This window comes from Oxyura jamaicensis, chromosome 10, assembly GCF_011077185.1.
Source record: "Oxyura jamaicensis isolate SHBP4307 breed ruddy duck chromosome 10, BPBGC_Ojam_1.0, whole genome shotgun sequence".
Lineage (NCBI taxonomy): Eukaryota > Metazoa > Chordata > Aves > Anseriformes > Anatidae > Oxyura > Oxyura jamaicensis.
The window spans coordinates 7,395,093-7,408,823 of NC_048902.1; the positions used below are offsets into that span (position 1 = coordinate 7,395,093).

The 13,731-nt window shown below is 42.3% G+C and overlaps 1 protein-coding gene across 3 annotated transcripts in view; it reads left to right on the top strand.

Moving 5' to 3' along the window:
* Positions 1–13,731, top strand: part of USP3 (ubiquitin specific peptidase 3) — an 82,716-nt gene that overhangs the window by 39,277 nt on the left and 29,708 nt on the right. Inside the window, exon 1 of one of the 3 annotated variants that reach the window (XM_035335843.1) lies at positions 720–1,009. The exons of 1 other annotated variant lie outside the window; for it this stretch is intronic. In XM_035335843.1, coding sequence (XP_035191734.1) covers positions 919–1,009 — 91 coding nt within the window. In that variant the 5' untranslated portion in view covers positions 720–918. Of the gene's footprint in view, positions 1–719; positions 1,010–1,686; positions 1,869–13,731 lie in introns of those variants that run through there. One more of the 3 variants, XM_035335842.1, reaches the window with a different exon arrangement.

Genomic DNA, 13,731 nt, shown 5'->3' on the forward strand with positions numbered 1-13,731 from the left:
TTTTGTAGAACCTGCAAAATATATGTTAGGACTGGTATTGACTGACTGATCAAACCGGGCGATTTTGAAGGACGGGGGCACGTTAAGGAAGCTCTGGGGTTTTGTGTAAAGGTAACATTTGCTGCTGCCTAATTCAGCTTGCTCTCTCTGAACTAATTCTGCTTCTGAATGCTCGGCTAGAGAAACAAGCTAACTGCAGTGAGTGAATGCTGAGTTGTTTACTTTGCCCTGGAAAATCGGATCTGAGCTTCCCCCCGGTGTAAACAGGGCAGAACTTTATTTTTCACCTTGGTTATGGCAAGAGAAGAGGAGCAAAGCCAAGGTGCAGCAGTCACAACGGAGATTAAAACATCTCCGCTGCTTGAGGTGTTGCAGCGGAGGATTATAGTTGCTGCGTTTGCAAAGGAGCCGGCTAACAGTACTAGCCCAGCGACAGCACTTCCCTTGCCGAGCCCGAGCCGTTACCGAGCAGGGCCGGGGAAAGCGGCGCCGCCCGCGCTCCTGCTACCCCTTGCAGGCAGTCCCGCGGCGGCGGGGCCGGGCAGCGCTGCAAAAAGCGCGGGCTGCGCTGCGCGGGTGGGAGGCGCGCGCCAGCAGCAGCCACAGGCCCCGTGCACACGCGCACCCGCTGCGGCCCCCTCAGGAGCAGCGGGAGGAGAAGGGCGCGGCCCCGCTCCGCCCCGCCCGGCGGCGCGGAAAGCCCGGCGGGCGGAGCGGCGGACGGGAGGCCGGCTCCTCGGAAAGCCCGGCGGGAGGCGGGGTGAGGGAGCCGCCGGGCTTCGCGGACGGGAGGCCGGCTACCCGCAAAGCCCGGCGCGCGGATCGCGGCCTCGGCCCTAAGATGGCTGTTGTGCGCGGGGCGCCGCCGCTGTAGCGCCGCGAGGAGCCGCCCGCCGCGCCGCGCCTCGCCTCGCCGCCATGGAGTGCCCACACCTCGGCTCCAGCGTCTGCATCGCGCCCGACTCGGCCAAGTTCCCGCAGGGCTCGCCATCCTCCTGGTGCTGCAGCGGTGAGTGCGCCCGGCCTGGCCCGGCCCGGCCCGAGGCGGCCCCGGGCCCTCACGCGGCGGCCGAGAGCCCTCAGCGCGGCCCAGCCCGGCCCGGCCCCGCCGCCCCTTTGTTCCCCGCGGGCCCGGCCCCGAGCCCCCCCGGGCGGCTGCCGCGTGTCTCGGCCGCGGGGGCTGGGATCGGGGCCGGGCAGCCCGCTCGGGGCCGCCTCCCCCCGGCGCGGAGGAATGCGGAGCGCGGCCCCTCCGCCCCTTTGTTCGTCGCCCGGCCCGGGGGGAGCCCGGCCGTGGGACGGGGGGGGGGCGGCGGCCGCCGCGGGGTCGGTGCGGCCGTTAAACCGACCCCGTGCTGGGGGGGGGGGGTTGGACGTGTGTGTGGAGTGGGGTCGGGGCTGGCAGGCGGTGCGCTGCGCCCTCCCCGGCCCCGGGACGGCCGAGCGGGGTCCGAGCGTCGGCAGCGGGGCGGCGGGCCGGAGCCCCCCGGCGGGTCGGGCCGGTCCCTGGCGCTGTAGCGGTGCCAGCAGCCGCCGCTGCTGTGCCTCGCTCTTAAGCGTTGCCGGGCGCGTCGTGATGTCTGCTCCCTGCAAAGTTGCCGCTTCCAAGGTGTTTCTAGCTTGGCCTTCAAGTAGATCGTTGCACACACGTAACCCGCGACGTTAGCTGTCACGTTCGGTACGTTTTGGTCTGTTTGAACTGTATCGTGCGTAGTTAGGCTCCGCGCTAAAGTACGTGCAGGCGAGTACACGCAACCAAGTGCTTAACATGGCCAGTAGGCCCCGTTCCGAGCAGCATGACCTGGTGTGTCTGCGGGCATTGCACAGAAAGCCGCCTTTGGGAGCAACACACAAAGGAACACTGAAATGTTGGGTACGTTTTAAGGTGTTCCTATTTTTAAAGAGAAGATAGTTGTCCTTTGTCTGGCTGTATCAATGCTTTAGTGTGGGAAAAGTGCTGCTTACTGGAGTTCTTCCCTGATTGCAGTTTCCTGGAGCCAAGGTGTGGTAGCGCTGCTGCTTCCTTTGGCAGAACCAGTTATTTTACTCTGTAATGCTTTTGATTTTAGAGGGAGTAAGCTTTACAGTGGAATAATATGGAGAAATGATTAGAGGGAAAGAAGGAGTACAGGAAAAGTTGTTTTCTTGTAATGTTTGGTTACTGAAAAAAATTATTGGCTGGAAGTGTAACTCTCTAAGTCCATCTGTTATCTTCAGGCTATCACGGGTAAGCAAAGTTGTCATCCAGAAACATATGGTAGTAGGGAACCACCCTAAAAACAAGCTAGATAAACTTACAAAAACTAAAAATATAGGCTCAGGTATTAATATAACTTTTCAGCTTCAAAAACGAGCCAGTGTGCAGCTACAGGATCCTGTTAGGCATGCTTCTAAGTGAAGTGATTAAAGCAAATATTTTGTTGTCAGTCAGAGGTGTTTCAACTGATTTATTACAGTTGGGAGGCAGGAAGGAGGCGATGGACGCTTTGGGGAACCAAAGGGATTAATAAGGATGCTGTATTTAGGGGAGTGTCTCCACTTGCTGTGCTTTTTAATAAAATTAAGTAAGTCATACAGTGTTTGCATAGCTAATTATCGGGTAAGGAAAATGTAGGTATGTTGCATTTAAGACATTCCAATAAGCAAAGAGCAGGCTGTTGACAACGTAAAGTAAATGAAAAGTGTTATTAAAAATGAATTTTGTGTTCCTATTAGTCTAGTAAAATGTAATGCGTTCCTTCTCGGTTACAGTACTAATGCATGCTGACTGTTACATTAGCTTCCTGATAGTGTGTAGAGTACTCTGTTGCCTGTGCTTATTTTAGTGAGATTAACTTCTAAAGGTGTGTAATACTGGTTTCTGTCAATTCACAATACGTATAATTTCTCATTTGCTGGTTTTGCTGCAACTTGGTAATGTACAATTATATGAAGAAAGTGACATACAAATTAGTATCTTGTCAAAATTCAGTGCATTTCCCATTGCCTTTGATGCTGTTTTCTAAGGTTCTGTGGACTTGGTTCTTTCTGTTGGTGTTGTTGCCTCAGTTGGAGAAAAATATTTAAAGGTAATTTTCTGCAGTATGTAATTATAAGGCATCTATCATCTACTGCATTGTCTTAAAATGACTCAGAACCTGTAGTCAAGTCAGTCCTGTTTGGAGTTACGGCTGACCTTTCCAGAAAAGGAGAGTAAGCGAGGGTACTGATACAGGAAGCTTTCTGGCAGCCACGTGACCTGTCAGTGATAGCAAAACATTACAGAAGAACAGGTTGGAGAGCGAGGTCATAGTTCAGACTGCCAGTGGCTATTTTTGTCATTTATCTTGGCTATCTGTGGTTTGAGGACCTGGAATTGTCGCACTGAGTGACACATGCTGGTGAATAGCCATTTTCTCTCGTCTTCAAAAGCTTGATGGCAACAGTAACTTCACGAGGTAGTATGGACGCAGGGTTGAATGTTGTGGAGGAGCACTGTTGTACAATGGAAGGGTGTTGCATTTGAAGCTGGTGTTCTGAGGTTGGCTTTACTGAAGTTAGGGAATTGAGTAGAGGAGCATGTGCACCTGCCTGAATTGCTCTTTCAGCCTAAATCAGCTCTCCTAGAAGCTACCTGGCAGAGTTGTTACAGAGGTTTTGTGATGAAGGAAGACTCTTGGAGAACAATAAGAGGAAGAACCAATCACAAGTGTGCTGATCCGAGTATAAATGGTTTTGCTCCAGATTAAAGAGTAATGGTCAATTGTTCATTTTAATTTATCTTAGAACTTCTGTGATGTTACTAGTATATACTTTGGAAGTTTAAGCACCTCTCTTTGGAGGATGGCATATTTTCCTGAGTATTTAATCCCGTCAAGAGTGCTCTGTACAGTAAGCAATACAGGAAGAAGCATGCATTTGCTCTGAAGAGCTTCAAGGCTGTCAAAAAGGAGCACAGAATGCCTTTTGGAGATGAAGAGGCAAATCCTTTGTTGTTGTCCTCATAATTGGGCATTTAAGAGGAGAGGAGATGAATATATAACATAGAAATTGTACAGAAACTGAAAATTGCTTTTAATCAGTGTTGTCACATGTAATACCGCATGCAGATGTCTGCTAATTCCAATTGCAGTGCAGTCTTGCCATGCACTTTAATTTCTGAAATTTCTGCTGAAGTTGGAAGCAGAGTAGCTGGAGGCATTGGCAAGACTAGAGTGTCACAGAATTTGTCTGATGTGCCACACCTTTGGTGCTGTTGTGCAAATGGTGTAATTATGAAAAGTACTCTGGAACAGCTCAGATGTGGTATTTCTCAACAACTTTTCATAGACTCGTGAAACCACAGGGAGCTAGGCCTCACCTAAGTAAGATTGCAATCTTCTAAGCACACTTGTGCAAGTCTAGAGAATTTTGCCAACTTTTTTCCTGCATGGTCGAGGTAAACTTGCTGATTGTTTGATGGAGAATTTCAAGGTACTTCTTTAGAAGAACAACTGCAGATACAGGTTTATGTCTGCTGAAACAGAGATCCAGTGAAATATTTTTCCAGAGGAATCGTGCTTTTGAAATACGCTTATAATGATTGATTCAGATCACTGTCCATCAAATACCTTTTATTTCATAAGTAGCAAATTTTGTTAGCTATCGAAGAGCAATTCTGGCTGTAGAGCGGTATTTCCTGCTAAAGCTAAATATATTTGCCTGACATCTGTTCCTTGGATTATAATTTCTGTTGAATAAGAACTGTAATTTCACAGTTGGTCAGAAACATACATTGTGGCGTTTGCAAATATCGCTGGGACTATAGAAAATACAGAAGAGAGCAAGCACTAAGAAGCCGTTTGAGGCCTAGTGAACGATTATGGTAGATATCTGCATGCTGAACTAGAACATTTTTACTGTTTCAAAAGTAATTTACAAAAAAGGCATTGTTAGTTCAGAATAACCAAAAATGTCACTGAATACTTTATGTATACGTGAGAGCAAACGGTTTGGGCCGAGTGGGAGAACTTCGAGAACATGGCTGTTCTGGGTCAGACTGCTTTTGGTGATGTCCCCCAGGTAAATCAGGTGCCCTGCTTTCTTTTTGTTGGGGCAGGCCCAGTGTTCTGGCGGGCTGTTGGATGGCTGCTTTCAGCGCCAAAACAAACATGCTGTAAAAGCACAGGTACACAGACTTTAACTATCTCGGCTTTTCTTTCCATCTCAGCTCCTTGTTAGTGTTTTTTCTCCATCTCCACGAGTGTCCTTTTCCTTTTTTCATTTTAATTACTAGAGATCCTTGTCTTTCGTTCTATTTTTAGTAGAACAAGGGAGGATAGAGAACTCACTGAAGGTGGAGAGGGGTAGGTAGGACCTTCTTCCTGTGACAAATTATTTTCAGTTTGCAGAGTGTAGACTCAGGGTAAGCTCATGGGCAGTGTGCAGACATAATACTCTGTGAGGGTTATTTCTCATTTTTCCCATATCTGAAAAATGAATTTGACCAGGAAATTACCAGATTTATTATGAAATTTAAGGATAAAATAACTATGTAAAAGTTTTAACTTTTTTTTTTCTCAAGTCAAATTTTAAAGATGAGTGGCATTTCATCTATTTCTCAGGGTCAATGCAATGCAGTTATTAACTCTTCAGACTTCATAGGCTGTTTTATCTCCTCAAATTATTATTATTATTATTTTTAAGTAAAGTTTGTTGATTTGGTTTGTATTGTTTTCGATTCGGTCTTGTTTTCATTAAAATTGTGAACATTTTTTGTTTCCTATTTGAATCTGTTACTGACATATGAACTAACCAACCATGGAGGCAATAGCTATCGTAGCCTATGTGATAGAGCATAGTGCTTTGGAACACGTTTTGTCAGAAAATGGATATTTATTGAGGTGGGATAGGAATCTCCATTTCAGTCGCATAAGCTAGACCTAATTTTCCTTTTCACTATAGAAAAGAGGAGTCTTTGATTTCAAATACTTGGCATGTTTAAAGGCATATTTGAGTCAAAAAACGTTAAATCGATGGTGGTTAATATTTTCTAGGTTTTCTTTTGAAAAAATTCTATTATACTCAACAAAGTCACACTTCATCACAAAAATTGAATGTCAGCTGGTGAAAGAGACTGCTTCAGAGGGAGGTAGCAGTCAAACATCTAATATGTTGCTTTTGTTTAGAAACCCAATCTCTAATCTTCATGTCTATTTTGAAGGATAAATTTACTTCTGAGTATTCCAAATTATTTCAAGATCTAACTAAACGCCAGTATTTTGTAATCACTCTTAAAAGTGCACCATATGGTAAGGAGACGGGTGGTCTGAGGTGTTTTGGAAGTGGGATATATACGTCATACACACGTATGCAGGACAGAGACTTCTGTGTGCATGGCAAACTCTTGGCTTACCATAGATTAGTTCAAATCTCATCACAGCTAGTTTAAATGTAATCAGGGTAATAATTTTCACCTGCCTTGCCAAGCCCTTCAAGATGTGCAGGTGTTTAAAAAAAAATCAATGTATTATTCTTACTCTGTTTTTTTGATAACTATGTGCATGGTTGTAAGGCGCTATGGCCGACAGTGTTGGAGTAGTGAGATTTTCGTTGCATTTGTGTCTGAGGTTCTTAGAGTGAAAGTTTCAGACGTGGTGTTTGGAAGGAAATAAAGCTTTGAGGCATTTCTAACTCGATCAGTGCTGCTCACTTTATTTAGTAACCTGTTCCTGTGCCCCTTTCTGTCCTGTTTTTAATAAATGTTCATCACTTGGGTGAAGAACAGTTGAAGGCCATGCACAATTATGATAATCCATGGAGGCTTGAGAATATAACTTCCTCAAATTTAGATCTGAAAAGTAGTTAAGGCTTTTCAGATATGTATTTTGAGATTATTGGAGGAAACCATTTGTACTGTAGAGTGGATTAGAATAATAACTGATAAAACATTCATTGCTTTATGGTATCCTTGTTAAGGGGGCAGCATAAGATTCTAAGTCCTTCATTTCCTTGATTATGTGAAGGCTTTTAAAATGTTGCTGACACTATTTGAACGTACTTAGCATTCAGCAATCTTAACTGGTATGTCAAGGCAATGCTCTTTTTCCCCCCCTTTGGAATATCTAATTTTGGATCTTGTAGATGTAGCTGTGAAATTGTTTTGACAGATTATTACCCATTTGGATCTAATCACAATAACCACAGGCAACCTGGCCAAATAAGGTGATTCTTCTGAAAGATAGCTTTTTCCCCCTCAAAATACTGCCAGTAGACAGCTGTTTAACGTGAAAGCAACGTGATGCTGTCTGGCTGTGGGGTGGGGGTCCTCACCAAAACCAAACAGGTGGATACTGATTTTTCAAGGTGAGTCATATGTACGTCATGTGGATGCTGTGTGAACACAGGTGTCTGCTTGTCTGTGTCAGGGTACAGGTGCATGTTCCTGAAATAGCTGTGGCCCTTCTGGATTTTTTTTTAAACGTTTGGTTCATAAGTTTTTCTGTTGACAATAGTTTAATTTTGTCCACTGCCATTTGACTTCTTTTTTTTTTTTTCTTTTGCTCAAAGGCATGGTCAATAATGAGTCTTCTGCATCGTACTGCAGAAATAGGCATTAAATATTGGTGCAACAAATGAGTAGATTAATAACTAGGATATATAAAGAAAGCAAGAAGCTTTCTTGATGTCTTTTCCTTCCTTTCTCTCCTACTTCTGTCTTGATTTTTTTGACCCAAGGTTGATTGCTAACCGATTCAAGAAGATTCTTTTCCTTAAGGGTATGAAAATTTCATTACACTGCTGGCTCTGCTGGGCCTTTTCTGGCAGCTGTCTGAAAATGCGTAATTCATTTCTGTCTTGCTCTAACATAAAGATGGAATAACTTTTTTTTCATTACTACTATAATGTAGAACAATATATGTTTTCCTATGAGAGCTAGCATTAAATTTTTAAACACACACATATATATGTGTGTCTGTATTTAAATGTGGATACCAATTAGTTATCCAAGTAGCTGATCCACTAAAAATTGGTTTTAGACTATAAAGGAAAAGTAGAGGTAACAGTTCTCATAAAAACTCTTTTGGTCATGATTGTTAAGGTAAAATAAACATGCTACTGATGTGTTACTTTTTTCCCCTTTTTTCTTCTTTTCATAATGCATGTTTTCTTACTGTTTCTTTCAGCTAGGATGTGATTTATATGGTATAGGCAGATAAATCAAGTGTTGACATTTGACTCAACATATGGAAAGACTACATAACTTAAATATACTGCATTACTGTAGCCTGAGAGCTAACTTTGTCCTGTTTTATTGAGAAAGCCTCTATGCATATGATTGATAGTGCTGAGGGACCAATTTTTTCTATTTTTTATTTTATTTTGAAATTTTGTGCTATGAGGAAGCACAGCATGCTCTGTGTCTTGCTGCTATACATTATCTGTTTTTTTTTTTCTTGAGTTCGTTTAACCACTTCCTCAGGAAGTGATGTGTCTGTTTACACTGATTGAAAAGTTTTCCTTACTTACGCATATGCTTCTCCAGTACTGACTTAAGCATATACAGGCAAATCAAAAAGCATGCATTTTTCCACTTGCAAGTTTTTCAATGTGAAATTCTGGTTACATAATGAAAAGTCTGAACTGTAAGCCAATGTGTTTGAGTGGAAGTTGAGAGTTGAATTAAACGCAGAAAAGACTAATGACCTTGTTCTCTGACAAACATTCCTCAATGTTAGAAATGCGTTAGGGGCTTCAGTGACCTGTTTTTCCTGTTAAAAATTGTTTACCTACCTATGTTTTGTATTCTTACTCAGTTGCTGTTCAGTATGTTTGAATTAGGTATGTTTTTCCATTGTATCAAAGTGGTTCACTGTAACCATCTGTGAAATTTCTTACAGGAGACTGAGCTATACTTTTATTTAGTGACAAGGAGTAGAAATACCATGTGTCATTATGCATGAGCACAAATATTAGTTGATTTTGTAAGTTCACGGATCGTCACAAAATGACTCATTTGTTTTCTCTCTGAAAACTTAATCTTTCTGGTTTTGGCTAGAAGACAATGGCAGAAGAAATAATTTCATTTTTCCCCCGTATCTTTAAGGTGAGGCTAGCATCCTTCTGTCATCTTTAGAGCTTGTTTGAATTCTCGTACATTTGGATGTGATTTTAGTTAGTCTGTCTTGATACAGTTATGACTTCTATTCATTATGCATCTCTTTGTTACAAGGATATGCAACACTGAAAGAATGGTTAACATTTTTATATTGTTAGCAATGCCTACCAGAAATCTTGTTTCCGTGTAAATTTTCTTGCTTTCATTTAAATGTAATTTAAATTTAATCTTTTTTTTTTTTTTTTTTTTTTTTTTTTTCTTCCTCAATCATATGGGTGTTAGCTGATTTGGAAACATCGTTTTAAATAGTCAAATTAAAAATAATCTCCCCTTCTGTCTGGTTTCATTTTGACTAAATCCTTTTTTTCTAAAACAGGCAATGGTGTTTATCAAACGAACTTTACTTAAAAGATTCTTAAACAGAAGACTTACTTTCCTAGCTTAAAATACGATCAATCCATTTATGAGCTTCTTGTAATGGGGCAGGTAGGATAGAAAGAAGAGTTTTATGTGAAATTAAGTTTAAAAACAAATAGGAATATTTTTAAAAACCTAAACAGTAAAACAGCTGGCTTGTAAGTAAGTTCTAGTATGTTTCTTGTTTTCAAGGTCTGTAATGTTCCTTTTTTATGCTTTTTATTGTCTAGAAGGGGGCTTTATCCTACTCAGAGGTTTGAAAAGTACTCTTGTAACATTTTCATTTTTCAGTTGCTTGGTTTTCATTACGGTTACTCATCTGGAATTGACTAGCCATAAGTTCTTAAAATGTGGAGCAGATACTTCTACCAGATGTGTATGCAGCTTAACCCTCCCCAGGCACCCCCAAAAACTAACAACCATCGTCATTTAACTCAGCATTTAATTTCTGGAACCTACATATAGATTATACAATACTGTTAGCATTCTGCTGCGACTCTGTGCTTCTGCGTACATTAGTGCCTGTCTTGTCCTACGATTTTATCAATATGTATACTGATTTTGGTGTAATGGAACCCTTCTGAATGTAAACAGACACTAGTGTCACATAGGTTTGCGTCTATGTTCCTAGCAGCTGCCCCTTTAAGTACACATTGCTACAAAAGAATGCAGTCAAAAAATGGGAACACAATCAGCTGTGTTAGTAAATGTGTACTTGGTAGATATTTGGTGGATATTTTTATGTGCTGCCTGTTAAAAGTACTGGCTTACCTTGGAGGCCACCTATATTTTTTAAGGCTTCTTTGCTTCTGCTGACGATGTGATTTTTGTCAATGCCAGAGAGTCCTATTACGCACATATCCAGATTGGCTGTGGTCTTCACTGATGTTCTGGGATGAGTAGGTCTTCTAATTTTTGCTCTGAGAAGCTGTTTTATTTTGTATGCTGGTTTATAATAGAGTTTAGGGGTCAGAGAGCAAGAGTACACATGGCTTTGTAATGCTGTGATTTGAACAGTTCATTTTAAGTGGAAAATCTTTGGTTCCAGTCTCAATTTGAATGACTGAATATTTTGTCTGGTGGATTTTGAATGTAGAATGCACAGGTACTCAATTGCTGCAGAGCCTGCAGCTTAGGTTAAAGCTGTAGGTGCTCAGCTGGCAAAAGTCATGCTCTCTCTCTTCTGTTGTCTCCCTAGACCGCCGAATAACTGCTTACTCATGCTAAATGCCATCTTCAACAGAAGAAATTGTCAGTGTTCCCTTAGTGTTTAGGAGCAATCTGGAGGGAAAATCTTCCAGGGGCAGGAGGTGTGCTTATTAAACATAGGCATTCACATCTTGAATGAATGGAGATTGTGTGTAGGGAACTTATGTGATTCAATCACTCTTTGGAAAATTGTCGTGGCTGCATCCAGAGGGAATTCCAGTCAGTTCCAGGGTTGGGAAGAGCCTTGCTGCGACCCCAGCATGTAAGCCTGAAGGAGCACCACCCAACACCCTTGTCTCCTCGATGTTTCCCGTGGGCTGATAACTTGAGCGCTGCCTTGGTTAGAATACTGGCTTTCATTGTTTCCTCTCTCAGATGCTTCTTGTGTATTGCATAGGGGAAGTTAGACGTAATTCAGAGTTGTTTTGGCAAATCACCCTAAAAGTTCTGTGCAGGGGGCTGAGTGTTGGGATGGCTTACCCTTGCTTTAAGTGGAATCACACAGATGCCTGAAGTGTTAGGTCTAGTAGGCTCAATGCAGATCTGGGCTGCTAAAATTATTTTGGCAAATTATTTGATATCACTTTCTCGATTTTTTTTGTCTTTAAAATGGAAGTGAGTTCGCTGAGAAATGCTCTGAATCCTGTGACTGGAAAATTTCCTATCTGAGATGTTATTACTGAAGTAGTTTGCATTATTTTGGTTAAACTTTTGTGCAGTTTGTAATGCCTCCTCTTGCAGTAATTTCGCAGGATTTTTGGCTTGTAAGTTTCTCCCACCTTCGCTTCCAGCTCTTTGGAGGAGGAGCTTTTTAGCCTGATTTCCTAGGCCTTATGTGTCACAGGCAGAAGCATCATGTTTCACAAAGTGGGGCTTTCACTCTTTGGTATGTGAATTGTTGCTTCTTTTTTCTTTTTTCTTTAGATGCTGTTAATGGAGGCTGCCCAGCTCTTTTTTTTTTTCAGTATGTGTCAGCTTGTTTCAGGAGCAAAACAGAACAATAAAGTCTTGCTATAAAATCTTAATTAGGGCAATGAGAAGGGGGTTAAAAGCATGGGGAAGGAAAACCAATTCTGTGTTTGTAGAACACTGAAAAGTATTCCTGTTTTTGGGGGGGAGATGCACATACATGCATCCATACACACAGGGTGTGTAGCTGCATGTACCATATATATGTGTTTGTGACCAAGTGCATATGTTTCTGGGACAATTTGTTTAGCTTAACATCAGTATACCAGTGCAACCACAACTATGTAAATATTGCTTCTTGTGCAGATGCTGACTGAAGTACCAGCGGCCTTTTACAGTTTAGCTCATATCAGCATAGCTGACCTATTTTCTGTCAATATAAACTGAACTGAAGAAAGGTCACTTAGACTAAAGATGTTTCTGGGCAGTCATTATGCTGGTGTAATGTAACCATATGATTATACAAATAAGATTTTAGTGTTTGTACAGCTCCTTTGGAGAACAAAGTCCAGGCTATTTTGTAAAGGATGCAGAGAGTACTGGAAATAGTTTAATGCCCCTAATCTTGTTTCCATTCAGCATGCTCTTAACAGAAGGACCAAAATACTGTTCTTACTGTGCTGATATTCTGTGACCTTTTCCTTAAAGATGTAATAAAGGGCTATTTTAAACCTTGATTGTGAGCACAGGCCTGTAGTAGTGATGGCCTTGGGTCAGTTCTGCTGCCGTGACTGGCAAGTAGCAGGTTTGCAGTGATTGTGTGGCTGCACTGCTGCCAGGTTCTCGGTGGACACTGCATCTTGCAGGTTTCTTAACTTGGCTGCCTTACAGAAACGGCTTCCTGTTTGTCTGCTCTTCCTGCTTCGTTTTTTTGCCAGTTTCTAAATTATGCAGTGTGCTCTTTAAACAAAACCGTTAGTTTCATGGGTTGTTCGTATACTTCTACGTACTTGCAGCTTTCTCACAGTGGAAATGTGCAGCTTTGTTCTGTAAGGAATACAGCGTTTGCCAGGAGCGTTCTTGCTTCGCAAGCCTGTGCTTGTTTTCAATAAGGAAAGAAAAAGTCAAGATTCAGAAGTATGTACTTGAGGGATCGTGAGGGTAAGATGGGGTGGGGGGCCTGTTACGAGAGGGCCAAACTGATTAGATATGTCTTAGTCATTCTGCTTGATACAATGGCATGGACATAATTTGTTAGGATGGCTTGCAGGAAGTGAAACCTGAATAGACAGACAGGGAGGGAGATCTGTAATTCTCCATAGTTACATATCAGTCTGTGTAGTGGTGTTTGATCTCTGGCTCTCTTGGGGATGGACTGATATACCTCTTCGTTGCAGTGTGTTTTGTAGGCTGTATAACAAATGAGTATTCAGATTTCACTTGGATCATTCTGTAAAAGATGGTATTTCGCCTTGCTCTTACACGAGGAAAAAAATGTTTCTACGCTTCTGAATAGCCTGATACTGATGTAAAGTGGCAAATGACTCACTGTTTCAGACAGCGTTGTGGCACTGCAGATTTGTTTTTCTTTTGACATGTTAGCATTATCTTTGCCTAACCACTTGAAGCTGTTCTAAAAATACAGTAACATGGGGCAGTTGGTAACCATTGCAGCAGCACTTCAGCTCCAGCATAGAATGCGCCTGGTGTACCTTGGCTTGTAGAGTACTAAATAAGGTGTAATGAACACTGAACTTCTTTTATGTGGTTAAGATGTTTGTCAGACATAACAGTATTGAAAATTTGGGGTTGCTAATGTAATGCAGACCTCTTTTTTAAATAGCACTACAAAAAAATGACCCCCCGCATCCTACTTTAAATACTGATGACTGAGGGAAGTAAAGATATAAGGACCTGTACAAATAGGTTTGAGAGTCCTTCCTCATAATCCTTTGTAACTGCCTAACCTGAAAGCCCCAAATGTGCAAGTCTGTTTTAAGGGCAAAGCTCCAGGGTCGTGTGATGTACTTTGAATTGAGAAGGGGTTTGTCAATCTGCATCTCTTGCTTCTGATCTACTCTTAAGCCTGTGCCTTCAAGTCAGCACTACATTTGAAAAGA